The 22,107-nt window shown below is 39.4% G+C and overlaps 1 protein-coding gene across 1 annotated transcript; it reads right to left on the bottom strand.

Moving 5' to 3' along the window:
* Positions 1 to 285: 285 nt before the first annotated feature.
* Positions 286 to 22,107, bottom strand: ARL5B (ARF like GTPase 5B). The gene is made up of 6 exons (XM_081099926.1): positions 21,774 to 22,107; positions 9,711 to 9,771; positions 7,353 to 7,500; positions 4,877 to 4,960; positions 2,736 to 2,887; positions 286 to 1,529 (listed from the first exon to the last, which is right to left on the bottom strand). Exons 1-6 carry the CDS (start codon positions 21,820 to 21,822, stop codon positions 1,481 to 1,483), a joined length of 543 nt encoding a protein of 180 aa, XP_080956052.1. The 5' UTR covers positions 21,823 to 22,107; the 3' UTR covers positions 286 to 1,480.

Raw genomic sequence — 22,107 nt, 5'->3', positions numbered from 1 at the left:
AGGTATTTTGATATTCTTAAGAACACTGAATCCTATTTTTGACCCAAATGAAAAAAAAAAATACTGCAAAGATGAAGTATTATTATTCTCTAAGTATGTATTTTATCCCTTTCATTATAGCAAAATCATACATTTAAGATAAAGAGGATTAAAATTACCATACCTGTCCTCCTCAAGGTATGCATTATTTACTGTTCATATTAGACAACTGCCTTGAAAACTTTTAAATATTATCAAATAAACAGACTTTTGATAGTTATGACTTTTTTCCTATTTTTTAAATTTATAAGTTAGTGTATTGAGTCTCATAATACTATTCTAAAAGCTAGGATTAAATTTAGCAGTTTTCCTATACTCCAGCAAAAGACTTTAGAGCAAGAGGCATAACAATAAAGATGAAAATTGTTTCAAGCTTATTAGTACAACCTCAAATAGATTTAAGAAAAGCCATATGTTTTTTTTAAGTAATATACTGCTGGTGGTAGTAAGAATATTACAGACACAATTTCGAATTTTAAGAAATAAAATGAACTCTTTATATTCTGTTTTAGCTTTGCCCAAAGCAGATGGGATGTCCCTTGCAAATGGAATTGTTGAACTTTAGGCTGATAATAAAGTTGTTGATAATTGATAATAAAATATATTCCAAGTGGCTGGTTTTAATATTAATGCTGGTATGCTTTAATAACTACCAATATTTATATATGCATTGAATAATGCGCATTCTTAAAATACCATGTTTATCCACAGAAGGGTATTTAAACAAATATTTTACCTTGATTAGTTTTTAACCAAAACAAATGCTATGTTATAGGCAGAAATGTGGACTTAATTCTTTTAGATAATAGCCTACATAATTTCCATGCTAATAGTAACTTAAAATTATTCCATCCATGACTTTCAATGATGTAGAGGAGTTAACTCATTTAAAGTCAATTTTCATGATGTTTAATCTTCCTCACATATATCTTCTAGGCAGATTTCTTTCTCTATAAGTTCTGTCCAAAAAGTAAGTGGTTTATAGAGGGAGCAAATACTTAGTGCTGGTTAAGTTTGCAAGCAGTACCCAATGATTTCATCTAATACTTTGTCAAACCAGTCATTATCTGGTCGGGGAGGGGTGGTCAAGAAATGAGAGAACTTGGTCATTAAAGTCATTACAATACTTCAGGAAACATTAGACATATGACAAACATTTCTTACAAGGCAGTCATTGAATAATTAGAATAAGCAGTCAGAAAAATTCTGTTGCTAAAAACACAGTTATACATTAGTGTTCATCCAACTGAAGATTAGTGCATTAAAAAAAAGTTAAGAAAAAATCTTCCACGTTCCAGTTCAGCTGCACTTGATTCAAGTGTTGCTCATAGAGGTTTGTGTTGTTATAAATTAAACATGCTGCTGCCTTAGCAGCCAAAGATACTAGGAAAAAATGTTCATGTCACAGAATAAATAGAGCAGTCTCTTTCAAGCAAAACAGTTATCTCACACCAATTCTGGAGGTCATCCACTCTAGACCTTGGCATAACCTGAAACAAAAGAGAAAAATATTTTCAAAATGAAAATGTTTGGGTCGCGTAGGTAAGGACCACATTGCAAGCATCTCTAAACCCTCCCTCCGCCCCCAGCAAACAAAGAAAAAAAAATGAAAAAGTTTATACTTAAAAATTGAAAGCATACTTGGTACTACAAAAATTATTTATACACTTAAGTGACAATATTCGGGTAACACTAAAATAAGTGGACATTTTAAGTGGAAGAGTCACTTAACATGACCTTACTCAGTTGAGTAATGTGGGAAATAGCTTCAGTCTCATCTAAAGGATGCAGCTTTGGCAGTTTTTCAGCAAGATTGCAAATACTCCTCCCCTCCTCCCCCCCTTAAGATGAACTAAAACTGCAACCACTATAGAAAGATAACAGTACTTCACCTTACCCTCCTAAATTCTAAAGAATGGAGGCTTATAGCTCAATCTTAAAAGTATAGGTCAAAAAAGTCTACATGTAGCATTATATTACAAGGTATTTCTAGTATGAAAAAACTAAGAAGGTCAAGTTAATTTGAGCATAAATAAATCCCGGAAATAAACTGGGTAATCCATGCTTAACACACTGGGTTCTCCTTGGCCTATTTATCCAAACTCAAGTTCTTAGAAAAGGAAGAAAATACTATAATGGCATTTATTTCAAATGTTTATTGTTTAGAAATATGCATCCCAAAATGACTCCTGATAATAAAGGGGATGTACTCTTGTGGAAAGCTAGGAGTTTAAGCTTAATTACGCCTTTGCAGAAAATGTGAAATTTCTTCGATGCTTCCTCATTAAGTCAAGGGATATTATAATTTTCTCCCAGTAAGTAAATGACAAAACCATGAAATGAACAATAACTAAAAATTAGATTGCAAAAATTTAATTTAAAAGTTTATTACTTTATTACATTCTGTTTGTATTAACAAAAAGTTTGTCACTAACTTTGTGAAATTGTAATTTAATACGTTAAGTGCCCAGTCACCGGTGACTGACACTGTATTTTCCATTCAGAAGACAAAACAGGCTGGGCGCTTAACATGTTAACAACTGTAATTGACTAAAATTATTTCCTGAGACATAACATAAAAACCATCTTTAGTTAAGGACCAAAATGAAGCAGGATCAAAGAAGAAAACAAGTTGACATAAAAAAATGGAAAGTAATGAAAGAAGTCATACCTGCCCCATTCTGATTAGCACTTACCCTTCTCCTGTTAGAGCACAGCAGGACTGAATGTGCCATGGGTGGTCCTTAATTGAACTAAGGGTGAGGTATTTGGATATTTCAGCTGCTGTCATACACCCTTTCATATCCTGTTTATTTGCAAAGATAAGGACTGCAGCCTTCCTTAAATCCTGCAATCGATATGAAATATTCTAATACCTGAAATATCCCAACTCAAATTAAACTAATGAACACAAGGGTAAAATGTACTCTACTGGACAGTTACAATGAAACCCCTCTACTTTAAAATGATTAGGCACAGATATTTTAAAAATATATATTTTTATTGATTTCAGAGAGGAAGGGAGGAGAGAGAGAGAGAGATAGAAACATCAATGATGAGAGAGAATCACTGATCAGCTGCCTCCTGCATGCCCCTTACCAGGGATCTAGCCCACAACTCAGGCATGTGCCCTTGACCAAAATCGAACCCGGGACCCTTCAGTCTTCAAGCCGAAGCTCTATCCACTGAGGGAAACCAGCTAGGGCTAGACACAGATGTTTAACTTAAAAATTTTATGGAAACAAAAGGAAAGATCTCAAATAACCACGATTTAATAATTCAGTCTAATAAAGATAGATTAATCATTACATGTTTTATAAAGATGGCACATAATATTCTGTACAATTGGCAGGTAAACAAAAATTTTAAATATAAAAATCTGTACTAATAAAAGGGTAATATGCTAATTAGACCAGACATCTTCCAGATGTCCTTCTGGACAAAGCCATGGTGGCGGGGGCCGAGACAGAGGTGGTTAGGGGCGATCAGGCTGGCAGGGGAGAGCAGTTAGGGGCGATCAGGCCTGCAGGGGAGGGCAGTTCGGGGCGATCAGGTCAGCAGCAGAGAGCAGTTAGGGGCAATCAGGCCGGCAGGTGAGGGCAGTTAAGGGCGATCAGGCTGGCAGGGGAGCAGTTGCAGTGGTTCTCAACTTTCCTAATGCAGCGACCCTTTAATACAGTTCCTCATGTTGTGGTGACCCCAACCATAAAATTTTATTTTCGTTGCTACTTCATAATTGTAATTTTGCTACTGTTATGAATCGTAATGTAAATACCTGACATGCAGGATGTATTTTCATTGTTGGCGACTCACAGGTTGAGAACTGCTGAAAGGGGTGATTAGACCGGCAGGCAGAGGCCCTTAGGGGTGATCAGGATGGCAGGGAAGCAGTTAGGGGTATCAGGCAGAGGTGGTTAGAGGTGATCAGGCAGGCAGGTAGGCAAGTGGTTAGGAGCCAGAGGTCCTGTATTGTGAGAGGGATGACCCCCAGGGGGTCCCAGATTGGAGAGGGTGCAAGCTGGGCTGAGGGACTCCCCCCTCCATGCACGAATTTTGTGCACCAGGCCTCTAGTATTTTTATAAAAATATTCATAGGGATGATAATCACTATTTCACCACAGTGGAATTCTTTTTGGTTTCCTTGAGAAAGGAAGAAAATCAAATTGGAGAAGTCTCAAAAGATATTTACTATCTTATGTTGAGTGATCGAAGCATGAATGTGTGTTATTATTGAAGTTTTTTTTTTATATTTGAAATATTCATAATGAAGGGATCTGAAATTATTCACTAAAGAATTTTCAGTTCTTATAAACTCCCAGAATTTTATTATTTTATTTTTTAAAAAATATTTTTATTGCTTTTTAGATAGAGAGGAAGGGAGAGGGAAAGATAAAAACGAGAGACATATCAAATGGCTGCCTCCCGCATGCCCCCTGCTGGGGATCAAACCTGCAACGCAGGCATGTTCCCTGACCAGAATCGAAAAGGGGACGTCTTGGTCCATGGGATTATGCTCAATCCACTGAACACCACCAACCAGGAAACTCTTGGGATTTTAAGCACTTAAGTTTTCCCCTTTCCTGCTTTGATCTATCAGCTTTTTAAGGCATACATCGGTAGTTTCAACTTTGAAAAATCTTTTCAATAACATTAATCTAAAAATTAACATGCTGGATTTTTTTAAGTTTGAAAAAGTAATGAAAAATTTTATTAATTTAATATATACAGCTTTGTTAATGATGAAATAACCAACACCGGAGCATATTAATATTTGTAAAATGCAAAATCAGTATAGAGATACCTTACTCCATTATTTATGTTTGCTTTCAAAACTTACCTCATGAGCCAACATTCTGTATAATTCTTCTTTTGTAATAGCTAGTCGTTCCCTGTCAATGCTATCAACAACAAGAATGATGAACTAGAAGACAATTAAAAAGAAAGAAAACTGAATGGGTTGTTGACATTTTCTACAAAACTATTTTCAAGTGATAGAAGTACTTTCTTCACATGGCATCATCTTACTATAAAACACTGTACTACTTTTTCATCATAAAGGGTTTATGTTACATGGAATTACATCGAGCAGCACAAAATAACTTGTAACTTCATCAAATACAAACCATGCCCAATTTTATTTTTTTAAAGTGATATTTGAATACATAATAGTCTGTAATACTAAGATTTATTTTAAAAACCAAGTAATAAAAAGTAATTTTAAGAAAATCACAATAAGTAAAATAACGTTTGCTAAACCTTAAAAGTACTCTACAACCTCTCATTTAGGCAAGCAATAATTATGTTTACACAGTCTTCTGTCTATTTGAAAGAAGTACACAAACTAGTTTGAAAGAGAAACATTAAAAAATAATGAATGAAGCATTTTTTACATAACAATATCAACAATAAAAGCACAAGAAAAATGTGTTACTTAGGTATTAATATGCTAAAGATGAGGCAGGTGAAATTAAAGAGAGCAAAGGAAATTGGAAAAAACTGCTGGTAACTGTATATAAGAAAAGGCAGGTCTCACACACATTAAAAATAAAAACATCTTTGATAAGAAAAATAAGGAGATATAATGAGAAAGAGCTCCTAAACTGAGCATCTTATGTAGAAGGAACAGTTAAGAAATGAGATTAAATGGTGTTAAGGATTATAGTAGAGAAAGTGATGCAAAATAAATCAAGACAAAAAGGTACAATCAGATTATTCAGATGACTGTAAAATTAGGGAAAGAGACAACTAGGGTAATCTGAATATAAACTGAGAAAGGCTTAGAAAGGGATAAAAAAAAATAAAATAGAAGAGATAAATGTAAGAACCAAGGCAAAGTTAGAATGGAAATAATTCTGTAAGTTAATGAGAGTAAGATATCAGAAATTAGTCATCAACTGTAACTCCTTGTATTATAAATGAGTCATTTCATCTTTTGGATGACTCCTCAACATAAAGAATTTAAGAAGATGACAAGGGTGAACAAAGCCATCAGAACACTACTACAAAGATAATAAGATCCTTACCTAGAATCTAAGATTGCAAATGCTATGTGTTATACAGGTGTGCTGCAATAAAGGCCGATGGTTCTTTGTAGTAATTTTGCTATTTTTGTAGAAATAATTAAAATATCATTTCATGCAAATGGTGTCAGCAATAATGTATGTCTTTCTGGACTCATGCTAAGTCAATTTTCAGCAATTTCAGTAACTACACTTTTCTAATTCTACAAAAGTGTGTGGATCAGCAAGAATCATTTTCACCTGCTCTTTTTACAGCTGCAGTTAACTGTGAGCTTTGAAAAAGTACCAAGAGCTATGCTGCTTAAACAGTCATAATGCTAAAATGTTGTTTTTCTCTTACTTTCCAACAAAAGTTATTTTACTGTAGAAATAAATATATTAAGCTAACTTATGAGCATAATATTTGCTTACCAACCTATCCTCCCTTGCAAAGAAAAAAAATTAAGTGCTACCACAACTGCTAAATATCTACATTATGCCATACTGGTTTTATCAGTCATACATGGCACTAGAATATATACACACATATACATATGCTATCAATATAAATCTAAAGGAATACATGTTTTTATTTAAAAAGGCAAATTATTCACCAAAAAGTCCTTGCATCCCTTCCATCCTCCACAAAAAACCCCACTCAATTTAAAAGGCTTCATTTTAGAAAACATAATTTGTTTGCTGTACCTCTGTAAAGAAAAATTATGCATGTAATGGTATATTAATATTCTCAAAGATAAGCCTTTCTCGACAGCATTGCATCTATATTTTATTATTTTTTAAATCTGCTTCTAAGAAAAAATAAAAACAGAAATAGAAAATATTCTAAATTTGTTCCCTAGGTTGGCTATGAAATTATAAAATAACGAATAAGTGACAGAAGTCTGGGGTCTGGCCTGCAAATCCATTACAAAAAAATTACAATATAATCACAGCAATATTTTGAATGTTCAAATGGTATTATTTGAAAATCTGTATTAAATTATGCTCAAAGCATTTTATTACTCCTCTAATAAAGCTGAGATCTTGGGAAAGATATATATAATTTATCCTCATGTCCAATTTCTCCAACAATGGAGATACTACAGTATTAAGGTGAGGATAAACTGGGAGCCTGCACATCAGTAAGTACTCACCTAATAAAAGCTCCCATTGCTCTTTCTCTTTTATTTGAAACCCCAAATTCCTTACTAAAAAAGGCAATTGTCAATATGACTTATGTATAGCCTATCTATTTCCTGGGTTTACTCTCTGGTTCTTTTTATTAAATTTACTTTAGTAGTAACTCTAGTATACCTCTGTGTTTGAGTAATACGTGTTCCAGGATGACCTCAGTGACTCTTGACCACCAATGTCCCACATAAGAAAATGAGTGTTCTTCACAACTATTTCTTCAACATTGCTTCCTATGGTTGGAGATGTATGAACCACTTCATTCATTAAGCTGTTGAAAGATAGACACCGTAAAAGCTCTTTTGTATATTTTGAGAATCTGAAGCAACTTTTAATCTCTGTATTTAACAGGAATCAATCTTCCTTATTTGCACCAATGATGGTAATTACATGCATCAAAAATAGAACCTTAGAGAACATTTGTGCAAACAAATATCTAGACAAAGAATAACTACAAAAGAAAACTGTTCTTTTGTTAATGGAATAAACTACGGGCTTGATCTGGATAGAAGGGAACTCTGTGGCGTGAGGTTGCATTTCTGTGGCCAAACTTTTAATACCACCATGTCCTGTTATCAGTCAGAGCAGAACCAATGCTCCATCCTGGAAGAGCAAGTTTCTAGGTGACTGGGACACCAATACTTACAGTGTAGCATCCCTGGAAGAGTAGGCTACTTATAATTTTGAAGACTGTCTATGTGAGAAAACTGAGACTTGGCTCAGACATAAATATCAGTTCAGGCCTATTAACCTCAATTATCGTCTTTTTAAAAAAAATATTTTATTCATTTTTCATAGAGAGGAAGGGAGAGAGATAGAGAGGTAGAAATATCGATGAAAGAGAAACATCAATCAGCCATCTCCTGCACACCTCTTACTGGGGATGTGCCCGCAACCAAGGTACATGCCCTTGACCGGAATCGAACCTAGGACCTTTCAGTCCGCAGGCCGATGCTCTATCCACTGAGCCAAACTGGTTAGGGCTCAATTATAGTCTTAAAAAGATAAGGCAATGGGCAAATGAAAACTTTAATTAAAATTAATTCTAAATATATTTAGTATATATACTCATATCACATGTATTATCATAACCATATGTTAAGCTACATTAATTTATTCAACAAAGATAAATTTGCCTCTAACATGCCAGAGTTGTATTGGAAGAAACATGCTAATCCCTTCCGGGTATTATATATATTTTTGAAGCTGTGCACAAAATTATTTCAACAATAGTGACAGGTTTCTGAAATGTTTATATTTGACTAGAGGCCCACTGCATGAAATTTGTGCACAGGCAGGGTCCCTAGTGGGTGCTGGCTGTTGGCTGGGGCCTCCCTTTGCCCGGCGGGGCCGGTTGGAGGGAAGAGCCATGGGTGGTTGGCCAGCCACCCCTGCCTCCTGGTCGAACTCCTGGTTGAACTCCCAGTCAAGGGGACAATTTGCATATTAGGCTTTTATTATATAGGATATTATATAGGATATTAAAAAAAAATAATAATAACAAGTAGCTACTCAATTTAAAACAATAGCCATAACTTAGAAACTTTTTAGCAAAGTAGCTGAAAAATATGTTAAGCACTGCTCAAGTGAAGTATTTCTGGAGAACTGTCAGCTGATATATTTAAGATGAGGTGGGAAGACACAAGAGCCACACAATGGTGCACTGTGTTTTTTATAACCACTTGTTAAAATTCTTCAGACACAGAGCCATTTTCATTGCTTAACACGGACCATTTCATTGGCAATAAAAGGATAATGGTATATACTTTGACAAGTGGACTGATGTGCTGTTAAAATTCCCTTAAAGTATTAATGTACTTCTCTGAAAGTCTCAAGCTTCTTCCTGTTGCAAAGCTACTAAAGCAATATTTTCAGGGGCAATCTTCATTTCTTTTGATTTGACAAGACTGGCTATGATAAACATTTCAAGAGTTATTGGGAAAGTAGCAATAACTTCCTAGAGATAGCAATCTATTTACATAAACCTCATTGTGAGAATAAATTAATGAAATGCACTTTATCACCTCACTCTAGCACTATAATATGTGCTTTACTTATCCTAATTTTATATTAATTCTTTCTTTCAAGGGCAGAAAATAAGTTTGTGAAGGCTTTAATAAGCATAGAGTTTTTTAATTTTTAAAATATGTTTTTGTTGATATCAGAGTGAGGAAGGGAGGGGAAGAGATTAAAACATCAATGATGAGAGCCATCAATTGGTTGCCTCTAGCACACCCCATACTGGGGATCAAGCCAGCAACCCAGGCATGTGCCCTGACTGGGGATCAAACTCTGACCTCCGGGTTCATAGCTCAATCATTGGCCACACCAAACAGGCATTTTTTCATAAATTTTGTGTTCAGTAAAATACAAAAACATATGTTCAAGTTTTTCCATTATGATACCTTATCCTTATTAATTATACAAATTAGTTCCAATAAATAAAATAATGAAACTATTTGAATATACACTCATACTTACAACTGATAAAGAATGGTAGTTTTCCCTGCATTGTCCAGTCCCACTATAATCACTTTGTGCTCTGCAGAGAGAAAGCAAACGAAAAACATTTAACACTGCTGCATACTATAATTACATGCTTTCAACAATGATTATTAGTTAGCTCTCGAATGAGAATCATGCACTGGATATTTTAAGACTGTTAAAAAACGGAAAAGAAAAAAGAACTTACTTATGATGCCAAGACTACTTGCCTTAAGTGATACAATCTATTATATTCTTTACCTAGCTCTCTTACAAAGGAATGTTGGAGATAGGAAAGCAGGGAGGACAGGAGAACCTGGCCACTTATATTGAGTTTGGGGTGATAAAACCCAGTACTAATCTTGACAAAATATTATAACTTAAAATGTGTGTTTTGTTTTTTATTAAGTGTTTCATACACACCTGCCTGCCATCTCTACTAATCAAATTAACTTTTTCTCAAGTTGTTTTTACACCTGGAAGTTTTCCCACCTTCATGCACCAAGATTTTTTTTTCCATTTACTTCAAAGCTCAATTTAAAATGTAAATCTGAAAAGTTTCCTATTGCTAATAAGACACACATACCCTTAACCAGTTTTCCATTCCCTCCATTAATCTACAAATACACAATTACTTAATCTTTAACTTTTTTTTCCAACTGGATTTTACAACTCTTTTGAGCAGATACTGTTTTGGTTCTGTGTACAACAAAAACCTCTTCATTCTCCTCCTTCTGCACTAAACAGTAACTTCATTCATAAATAGTTTTTAAGCCCAATTTAATTATTCTGTTAAGCGATATTTTAACCTATACAGAATACTTAAAGATTGTTCTTCCCCAGGGGAGAATGTTTCAAAAGCTACTCCTCAACAGGGTATGTAAGGAAGCTGCCATAAGAACCACAATGCAATCAACTGATCTAAAGCCAATGATATGACACAGTTCATATCAGAACCCTGCTCCTCTTGTTAACCTTTCATGAATGTCAAAATTCTCATTTTATATCTAATCAAATATCAGGTCATATTTCCATTCTAAAATGTTAATATTGCATCAAAGCGTGGGGCCATAATTTACAGACAAGTTCTTAGGTGATAAACCATCTTTGTATCTTCTAATGACTTATCTGCTGTAACAACATAATATTGCAGGGCAAATGACATGATTCTCTGGAAGGGCTATTATCACTATGGTAGAAGATGCTTTGTAAAACAAAACAAAACTTGCTTGCTTATTATAACTCCTAATTCTCCTTTTCTGACTTTCTCGGTTTGTAGTCTCTAATTTCTAGTGGAGCCAATCTTGGAGTGTTGCTCCATCTTTCTCCTTTATAGTATAAGAACAAGAGCATTCTTATCAGTGGAGCAACAATCCCACCACCCAGCACCAAGCAGTCTAAATTTTGGTGACAGCTGGAAACCACCTGCCTAGCATCAGGGGACCATGGGGGTCCTGAAGGCATGAAAGGGAAGCCTAGTCTAGAGGTAAGCTAAACGTCAATCAGATAAACATTAGAAGTTTAACATCATTTTTACTTACAGAGCAGGTAGTAGAGATTTCCATTTCACTAGAATTTAAATATCTAAAAGCTGTGAGAAAATTGTATACTTTTACAACTTCAACTGATCTTCAACATGTATTTATTTCGAAATCTTCAAACTACTCTCCAAAAAAACAAAATTATTTATTTGTTAGACTCAATCCCAGTTAACCTTAAATAGGGCAAACTACACATGGACGATACTAAATCCTTTATTTAGAATAAATCTTGCAAACAGAATTATAGAAAATTTGCCTTCTTGCTCTAAGTCACTGTCACCCAACTTGGTGACTTAGCAAATTTGGTATCTACACTAATAAAAGAGAAAAATGGTAATTGGCCAACGACCGATACCCTTTTCATTGGCTAATCAGCGAGATATGCAAATTAACTGCCAACTAAGATGGCAGTTAACCGCCAACAAAGATGGCGGCTAATCTGCATATTGCAGGCAGGATGGTACAGCGCCATCCGAGAGCGGGTTGGGGGTGTGAGTGCCAGCAGTCACCCGAGACCCGATCCCGCCAGCAGACCCGGACGCGGGCCGGCGGGGCAGCTGCGGTGTCCGCCCGCACTCATGTCCTCAACCCGCGAGAGCTGAGGGAAGAGAGGGCCCCGCCCCCAGGGGGTCCTGTGGGAGATGCTCCAGGTCAGGGCCGCCCAGGAAGGAGGAGCCGCCTGCAGGTGACCTCCACCTACAGGAGTGGCGGGCGCTCACCTGTCTTGGAAAGCCTTTGTCGGGTCTGGGGCACTCGCCAGGTGCCAGTTGGTCCCACTGTCGCCCCGGCCGGCCGGGCTGAGGCGCCCAGGACGGAGGAGACCTCATGCGTGAGTTTAGGACTTGCCGAGGCGGGTGAGCGCTGTTCTCGGAGCCGGGGCCCGAGCCAGGTCTGCGTCCTGTTTGCAGAGCCTCTCCTGGGCCCCGAGTGGGGAGGGGTCCCAGATGACTCTGGATAAAGTTGTCAGGACCACGTCCCGGCGGCGGGGGCCTCGCCCTGCGCAGTCCACCACCTGAGCTCAGGCCCCGGGGCCCACACCCCCAATCACCGGCTCGGACACCCCCATCGATGCATTTTCAATCCAGCAACACCCCGAGCCAGGCCAGGAGGGCTCAGCCACTGCAGGCCGCTTGGCAGCTTCTGGTGGCCCCGGAAACAGTGGAAATAGTGCTGTGAGCCCGTCTGGGTGCCAGCGTGGGTGACTGTGACATGTACCCGCGTGTTTATCCGTGTTCTGTGCTGCATGTGCCATTAAATGTGCGATGAAGCACTTGCGGGGCAGAGCGGGAGATCGTGGGGAGCTGGGAGTTCCCTGCCCAGGCCTAATGTCTTGGCCAGAGGCGTTAGGCCTGGTTAGGGGCGGAGCCTGCAACTGCGGGGAGCTGGGGGTCCCCTGCCCAGGCCTGACGCCTCTGCCAGAGGCCTCAGGCCTGGGCAAGGGGCCGATCCTGCGATTGGAGGGTGATGGGGGTCAACGCCTGAGGGCTCCCAGTATGTGAGAGGGGGCAGGCTGGGCTGAGGGACACTCCCCACCCCCCCCCCCTGCACGAATTTCGTGCACCGGGCCCCTAGTATTGGATATAATGAAAATAAGTCTGAATTATTGCAAAATTTTATAAAATTTTCAGAGAATGTGGTGTCACCATCTGAGACCTGAGGCCTGGATCTAAGGAAGTCTGGCTCTTCAGAGGAAAATTAGCCATTAAAAAAACAAAAACAAAAAAACTAACTGTTCAATATTATACTGATTATAAAATACTAGAGGCCCAGTGCACGAAATTCCGCACAGGTAGGGTCCCTAGCAGCTACCGCCCAGGACCTCCCTTCCCCAGCAGCTGGCCGGGGCCTTCCTTCATTCCGCACCACCCTGATGGTCAGTGCATGTTATAGTGAGCAATCCAACTCCCAAAGGGACACTCTGCATATTAGGGGTGTGTGTGTGTGTGTGTGTGTGTGTGTGTATACATATATACATATGTATGTATGTATATAAAATAAAATAAAATAAAATATTTTAACTTGGAACAGACTACAGAACTTGAGATCTATTCTTTCTCTCCCACCTCATCAGCACCCGTGAGAAGTACAATTCTCCAAAAACACACAAAACTACTAACCCGGTGAAAGAAGTTAGCTTGAAAAGTAGGCACATAGGGCAGTGGTCCAGCGGGAAACAAAGGCAGGTAGAACATAGACAGGGGCAGACACGGCAGTTTGAGCAAGACTAATCACAGAAACCAACCATGTTTTTGGACACAGAGCAGAAGTATGGGAAACCAAAGGAGGGCCTGCAGCAACAAGGTGTACATACACATAGAAACAGAGAAAGTTCAGGTCCGTGGCTGGGCAAGAACAATGACAGAATCAATCAGGTGGTGACAAAGGTATATATGAAGCAAGCCTGTAGAACATGTATACTCCTAGAATGACTTGCTTTGCTAGCAACCCATTATTTGGGGAGTCTGAATCCACTTGTAATAAATTTTTCACACTTTTGATTAAATCTTCTGGTCCTCGGAGCTCATTCTTCAGCATCGAGGCACGACCCTGAGGGAGGGAAGGGGGATCCTCAGCTCACCTTTCTGGTTAACACTGGGTCACCTTGCTTATCCTATATAATAAAAGGCTAATATGCAAATAGTCATCATGCCCTCACACGTAACGACTGATCAGGAGGCTACATGCGCAGCAGGCGCGCCTGGTGGGCAGAGCTGCATGCACAGCGAGGCATGTGCGGGTGGGTGGGGCTGTGTGTGTGACCAGTCACCAGGAGATGCATGGAGTACCTTTCCATCGCCCCCCCCTCCACCTCCCGGCTCCCATGGAAGCAGCGGGCGACCTACTGTGCACAATTTGTGTGCTGGAAATGTATAGAAAAGGAAATGGAGGTCTTATGAAATTAAGTAATTTGTTTTAGTAAACATAATTAAAAGCTAGCATTTGTTCCCCTGCTCGTTTTATTATAAAATACTAGTAGTTTGGTGCACAAAATTCGTGCACATTAAAAGGGAATTGCCCTAACCGGTTTGGCTCAGTGGATAAGAGCATCAAACTGGCCACCTGTTGATTCTGTGAAGAAAGGCGCTCCCTCCTCCCTCTTGTCAGGGCCCGGGGTGCAGGAGAATGGGGTTCCAGGCTGGCAGGCCACTGACAGCAAGCTATCCAACAGCGGATTCTGTGAGGAATGGGGCTCCCTCCTTTCTACTATCAGGGTCTGATTTGAAGGTTGGCCATGCCCCCTGTTGGGCCAGATCCAGAGTTCTACCACACTGTGGCCTCCACCTCAGCAACCTAGGACTGACTGCTGCTGGGTGCTCCTGGTGCTCTGAGGGTGGGTTCTTCCCTCAGGCCACACGGGAAACAGCTGGGGAGGGCGCAGCCCTTGGCAAAGCGACCCAGGATTCAGTGGGTCCACGCTCCAAGGGTGGGTTCCTGCCTCAAACCCTGCCCTCACCAGAAATAGCTCGGGGGAAGGGCTCAGCCGTTGCCAAGACAACCCCTGCAGGACTGACTTCCTTCCGCTTGGTCACCAGACCTGGTCATGATCAACACCACCCAGGGTTTTTATATAAGTAGATTAACTCCCCTCTCCAATTCTTCAGACTCTTCCCCATTCCCACACCTCAGTAACCATATTCCCAGATGACAAAATTTTGTTAAAAGCAATTACATAAATTTGATGATTCAACAATTCAACATTTATTGAGCTCATTATATACATGACTGTAATATTTGTGATTAAGACAGATAAGGCAAGGTCTCCACCCTCAAAAGTTTTGTAAGCCAGGCATGTAAACAAGTACTTAAAATATAGTGTCATTAGTACAAAGCAACAGATAGAAGTACCAAATGGTAATATTCTTAAGGATAAATCAGATCTAGAATCCAACTCTCAGCTAAGGAAATGTCAATTTTAAAAAAAGTAATATTCTAGACTGTCAGTTTAAGTGTTTTCCATGCACTATGTAAGTTACTCTATAAGTATGTGATATCATTCCTCATTTCCCTGATGAGGAAATTGAATGTTAGGTTAAATAACTTGCCTATAATCACATTGTTGGGGAATTTGGCTAATATAATTACATATTGTTTTTGTGATTAAGCACTATGCTTTAATTATGTCCAATTTGTAACAGTGAAAATACATCCTGCATATCAGATATTTACATTACGATTCATAACAGTAGCAAAATTACAGTTATGAAGTAGCAACGAAAATAATTTTATGGTTGGGGGTTACCACAACATGAAGAACTGTATTAAAGGGTCATGGCATTAGGAAGGTTGAGAACCACTGTTCTAGAGGAAAGAAACAGGACACAGACAGCAATATCCATTAGAAAAAAAATGAGAAATTAAGACTATACCAAAATTAAAATTTTCCACTGAGGAGAAATCCCCATTAAAGAAAATGAATAGGGAAGCCACAGACTGCATAAAATAGTCACAAAACATGTAATTGACAAAGGACTCAGTTCCAGAATATATATAAGTAATTATATATAATTTTTTAGACAAAAATTGTTTAAATGGGCAAAATATTTGAACATTCCACAAAGAAATATATACAAAACGGCAATAAGCACCTGACTGAATAAGTGCTTAATTCCCAATCATCAACAGAGAAATGCAATTTAAAACCAAAATGAGATACAACTACACATCCAACAGAATAGCTAAAATTAAAGAGACTGGCAACACCAAATGTTGGTAAGGCTGTGGAACAAGTAGAAGTCTCAAACATTGCTGTTCTATATTATAAACGGCTGTGGCCCTAATGCCATAATGACCAAAGACCAGAGCAGGTGGGTGGGGCTATGAGCACAGCGAGGTGCACGTGGGATGGCGGGGCTGCACGATTTCGCACACTGGACTTCTAGTAAGAATATAAAAATGGTATAACCACTTTGGAAAACAATCTAATGGTTTCTCATAAAAATAATCATACATCTACCCAATGACTTAAAAATTCTTCTTCTAGATATTCACCTAAGAGAAATAAACACATGTCTACAAAAAGTCTTAAGGGTGTTCATAATATTACAACCCATCATAATACAAATGAATAAACAAACTGTGCTATATTCATGCAATGGAATTACAAAAGATCTATGGGGAAAGCTTCCAATATAAAAGGGTAATATAAAATAAAAAAAGAAAATTAAAGAACAGAAGAAAAGTTCAAAGAAACAGTAGAACGCATACAAAAAGAGGTGCAGTAGGATTGAAAAGAATACTTGATAATCAATTTAGTTCCATAAGATAAATCCAAAGCAAATAAAAATTTCTAGAACCAAAAAAGGTAACTTTATATTGAAAAGGTCCAGAAGGCCCATCACAATACACAAACAAAAATATCAAGGTACACTTCTTTTAAATTTAAAAATACCAGAGCCGGGCCAGCGTGGTTCAGTGGTTAAGCATCAACCTATGAACCAGGAGGTCATGGTTTGATTCCTGGTCAGGGCACATGCTGGGACTGTGGGCTCCACACCAAGTCAGGGTGTGTGTGAGGCAACCAGTCAGTGATTCTCTCTCATCACTGATGTTTCTATCTCGCTCTCTCTCTTCCCTTCCCCTCTGGGAAAAAAAAAAAAATACCAGAGATAAGCAGAAAATTCTAAAATCTACTAGATAGAAAAAATCAGAGTAAGAATGATACCTGTAATGAGATACCATCTCACACCTGTCAAAAAGGCTACCATCAACGAATCAACAAATGACAAATGCTGGAGAGGATTCGGAGAAAAAGGAACCCTCTTGCACTGCTGGTGGCAATGTAGACTGGCGCAGCCACTGTGGAAAACAGTATGAAGTTTCCTCAAAAAACGAAAAATGGAACTGCCATTTGGCCAGTGATCCCACCTCTAGGAATATATCCCAAGAAAATAGGAACACTAATCAGAAAGGATATATGCACCCCTATGTTCATAGCAGCACAATTCACCATAGCTAAGATCTGGAAACAGCCTAAGTGCCCATCAGCAGATGAGTGGATTAAAAAACGGTGGTACATCTACACAATGATTCGAACACTACGCTTCTGTAAAAGGGAAGAAACTCCTACCATTTGCAACAACATGGATGGTCCTGGAGATCATTATGCTAAGCAAAATCAGTCAGTCAGAGAAAGATAAATATCACACGATCTCACTCATTTGTGGAATATAATGAACAACATAAACTGATGAACCAAAACAGATCCAGGGACAGAGAAGCATCGATCAGATGCTCAAACCTTAGGGAAGGTAGGGGAGGGTTAGGGTTAAGGGGGAGAGATCAACCAAAGGACTTCTATGCATGCATGTAAGCATAATCAATGGACACAGACACCAGGGGGGTGAGGGCATGAGCAAGGGAGTCTTGCGGGGAGGGGGGGGGGGGCGGCGAATGGGGGGATAAGGACACATATAATACTTTAATCAATAAAGAAAGAAAGAAAATGATACTTGTCTCTCAACAGCACTGAAAACTGGAGGACAATGACAAATCAATACCCTCAAGATTCTGAAAGAAATGTTTTACAATTCAGAATTATATATTCAGCCCAAGTATAAGTAAAAAGTAAGGACAGACCAATACATTTTCAGGCATTTGAAATTGCAAAAAAATTATCAGTTTGGATAGCATTGCAGGAAATTTCTGAAGGATGTGCTTCATGAAAATAAGGGCAAAGCAAGAAGGACACAAGTTCCAAAAAAAGTGAATTCCTAGAATGACAGCAAAGACATGTCTAGAACAACTATGTGCCAGGCCCAGAAGGAAAGAAGTCCAGTTTGGAGCAGAAAGGAATACTGTGGGTGTGGGGAAGGATAAATCATCTGATACGTGCGATGTGGGAAAACTTCTATGGAGAGTTTTTGAATAACATGAAACGACTTAGTCAAATGTACAAATAAACTAAAGCAATGAGATGTAATTATTTATTCTAAGGGGGAAAAGTTGTAGAAAAAATGAAAACAATATGGCATATAGTGGCTCAGCAGTAACAAAACTTCAGTTCCAACAATGAAAAGACAGTGTGGATTAAACAAAAAACTACATTGGAATGAAGGAAAAGGTCATAAAGGTACTAGTATCTCTTCTACCATAATAAGACAAATGATTTGTTCAATTTCATATCTCAAAGTTCATTCCTTTAGCAGTTATGTCTATTGAGAGAAACAGATAAACAAGTAAACAAACATGATTACAGGAAGAACAAAACATTAGTCCAAAAAATATAGAATGAGTGTTGGGATGGGAAGAGTGGTTAGGGATGGCCTCTCTCAGGAGTGACATTTGGTCAGAAATCTGAACCATTTGAAGTAAGGGAAAAGAGTGTTCCAGTAAACAAGGAGCAAATAGATGGTACAGTTAAGTGTCATTTGTTTGAAACCAGCAAAAAATCCAGAATTAAGAGCACAACAAAGAGAGAAATGAAAGACACCAGATCTGAGCAGTCAGAAACAATAACAATGTCATAAAAAGTTGGCTATCAGTGCTCATTGATAAGTGTGTCTTGTACCTTAAATTGTGTACTTTGTAATAGCTTTACTTAAACAACACATGCTTTAGTATGCTTATTCCCAGAAAGGTATCAAATTTATGAAAAGATGCTGAGTGCTCTAAAATGTTACAAGGAAAAAAGATGGAAGTGAGGCAAATAATACAAGATACGGGAAAGAAGTGTTTAAGATAAGTAGTTCTCAACTCTGGCTGTACATCTGAATTATCTTGGCACTGATGCCCAGACCACGCCACCCCATTCTGATTGAATTGGTCTAGGCATATTATTCTAATACACAACCAAGATTGAGTGATTTGAGTATCTCTGGATTAGATGTGTTATAGTGGTTAAAATGGAAAATGCTGAGGTTGCCATTAATTCTGTCAATATAGAAAGTAAAACCAGAGGCATGGAACAGGCTGGTGAATGTCAGAGGGAAGGGGGAGGGGGCAGGAAGGGACCAACCAACCAACTTGTACTGCATATATGCATTACAGACACAGACAATAGGGTGGTGAAGGACTTGGGCCAGGCAGGAATCAGGAGAGGGGCAATGGGGGGACATCTGTAATACTCTCAACAATAAAGACTTAAGAAAAGAATGGTTGCATCTTTATAAAGTGACAAAAGAAAGTAAAAATACAAGACTACTAAAGTAGCAATCCCTTGCTTCAAAATAACATACCATGACTAAACTCTTTAACTGCCCCCATGGCTTGCTCTGTATAAAGTCTTAGTCAACATACAAGGCCCTCTGTGACCTGGTTCCCCTGGCTACCTTTCCAACCTCATCTCCTCTAACTCCCCCACAGGCAAGCTAAAATACAGCCAAACTAAACTATTTTCAGCTTCCTTCCATGTACCAAACCATTTAATTCCTCTCCCATTGCATATTATTAGTCCTTCTGCCTAAAATAACATGCCCCTTCTACTCAGTCTGCCTAACATGCCTTAGTTATAAACTTCTACTTATTATTAAAGTCCAACTATACCTTTTCCTGTAGTCTTCCAGGAACCACATTAGAAAAATTAATCATTTTCTTTTGGCACCATCACCACACTTTTATACATATCAGTTAATAATTTATCACATTTTATTTTTCCCCCACTTCTTTCTGTTATGTACTGATGTTTGAGCATTATGAGAGCAAGTAACTGTGCCTTTCCTGTTCGTCTTTAAATCTTTGTATCTCCTAAGTTTAACTCTAAAGACTGATTTATGCCCTATGCCCATGAATGAATGAGAATGACAGAAAAACTACTAGTACTAAATATAGAGCAGGAAAGTTAAAGTCTAAGTAGTAATGAGGATTTAGGAGACCTGCACAGTTATATGACTATAAAAGCAGCCTATGCATACTTTCCACCATCTCCCAAATTTTCCCTTTATCTTCTCCAGTCCCTTTTAATCTGATTAAGGAAGATTGAAACAAAACAACAACAACAAAAACCTGATAAAGAGCAGCAATAAAATAGAAGGGGAGAAAGAGGAATAGGACAGATTACCAAGGAGAAACAACGACTTAGGTAACGTTTTATTTCTTAAACTACAGGAAAAATAAGCAAGTGATTATTATATGGGTCTTTATACTTTTCAGCATGTCTTAAAACACTGCTCTACAGAGTAGCGAATTTATGTAACAAGGATTAGAAAATATAAACTGCTGAAAAAATATTAAATTTATGTATGGATAATATTCGTAAGGTGTTAAACTCTGGCCACTTTAAAATCACTTGAAAAGTGTGGTCATTGGCCTTAGCTGGTTTGGCTCAGTGGATAGAGCCTCCGCCTTCAGACCAAAGGGTCCCGGATTCGATTCCAGGTCAAGGGCATGCACCTGGCTTGCAGGCACCTTCACGGCCTGGGCCTTGGAGGCAACCAATCCGTGTAACACATCGATGTTTCTCTCTGTCTTTCCCTCTCTCTTCTATTCTCTCTAAAAATCAATGGAAAAATATCCTTGGGTGAAGATGAACAACAACAACAACAAAAGGTGTGGTAGTTGAATATGCCTACATATGTATATGCATATATATTTATAACCTTGAAAAGGATTATTTTAGTGTTCTTATCAATCTGTGGAACAAGGGAACTAAAACCACTTCACCGTCTTCACTTCTTAAATCCAGATAAAAGATACCACATTAACAGTAACATATTGGTATCATCCTAAAACAGTTTGTTTTTTTTATTATGTCCAGGTATTAAACTCGAAATGAAACTGGTTGTATTGAAAAACCAGTTTCAACTACTAAGAAAAATATTTAAAAGAATACCTAAAACTTGACCGATTGTCGCCTCTCTTTTTTGTTGTTGTTTGGGTATTTTCCCTTTTCAGAAGACATCCCATTTCATTCTCTGACTCAGAACAGGTTTTACAACTTGTTGGCCCTTTGGACTTGCAACGTCTAGGTGTCTCCTAACCAGGGCTAGCGTAATACAGACACGCAAAGCCCTCCCTAGCGCCACAGCCTTCGCTTCCTAACGTCTAGGGGAGGAAGGAAGGGTTTGGGCGGAAGTTCTCCAGAAAGCCGCGGATCTGAAAAGGACGACTCGCGCCCGAGTCCCGGAGGGGAGGCGGCAACAGAGAGAGCGGGAGGGCACTGGCTTAACGAGCAGGTCGAAAACAAAGCAGCACTAGTTTAAAAAAAAAAAAAAAAGTCCATCAGTTTCAGGGCAGACACTTACCCTGGGGCAAGACTTGGGATGTCTAATGAGAAACATAAAAGGCACCCACCCTACATGCCTCTGGGTGCCAGTAGGTGTTTCCCGCTGAGCTTCACTAATACCCAAAAATCCCTAGTTTGGATTCCGGGGCACCAAACGCCTCCCTTCCGGACTCCCCAGGTTCCCCCGACACCAGGTCTCCCCCGCCCCTTCTCCCAGCCTGAAGCCCGAGTGTCTACCCGCTCCCGAAGTCACTTCTCCGCGTCCCAGAACGTCTGTCCGCCGCCAGCCCGGCCTGCGGTCCCTCCGGCGGCAGACCCTCCGCGGCGGGCCCGGGCCGTGGCGCAGCTGCATCCTCTCACCTTGGTTACAGAAGAGGCTCCACAGTTTGGCGAAGAGCAGCCCCATCATGGGCACCTGGGCCGGCCGCGGGGTCCCTCAGCAGCAGGTGCCGCTGCGCGGGGCCCCTCCGCGGCGCGGGCGGGGAGTGCTCGGGGGAAGCGGCCGGGACGGCGCCGACAGGGCACGGGGTGGCCCGCGAGCGTCGATCGGCCGCTCGGCTGCCGGTCCGAAGGCGCCGCGCCGAGTCCCGTCCGCAGAGTCCTTTGTTTCGAGCCCAGTGAGCCCAACGCCGACCCGTAGCTCCCTCGGTCTGAACCCACCTACCCACCAAATCCTCCACCAGACCCAGGCCCC

This window comes from Myotis nattereri (assembly GCF_964212035.1).
Source record: "Myotis nattereri genome assembly, chromosome: 1".
In the NCBI taxonomy this organism is placed as follows: Eukaryota; Metazoa; Chordata; class Mammalia; order Chiroptera; family Vespertilionidae; genus Myotis; species Myotis nattereri.
This window is presented reverse-complemented; position numbering and strand designations above follow the sequence as displayed.

Excerpts from the sequence above, each read along its gene's own strand:
- ARL5B (XM_081099926.1), bottom strand. The coding sequence starts at position 21,822 with ATGATGGGGCTGCTCTTCGCCAAACTGTGGAGCCTCTTCTGTAACCAA. Across the intron at positions 7,501-9,710 it reads ACTACCATTCTTTATCAGTT|CTTAATGAATGAAGTGGTTC; the intron begins GTAAGTATGAGT and ends ATCTTTCAACAG. Across the intron at positions 2,888-4,876 it reads ACAGAATGTTGGCTCATGAG|GATTTAAGGAAGGCTGCAGT; the intron begins GTAAGTTTTGAA and ends TATCGATTGCAG.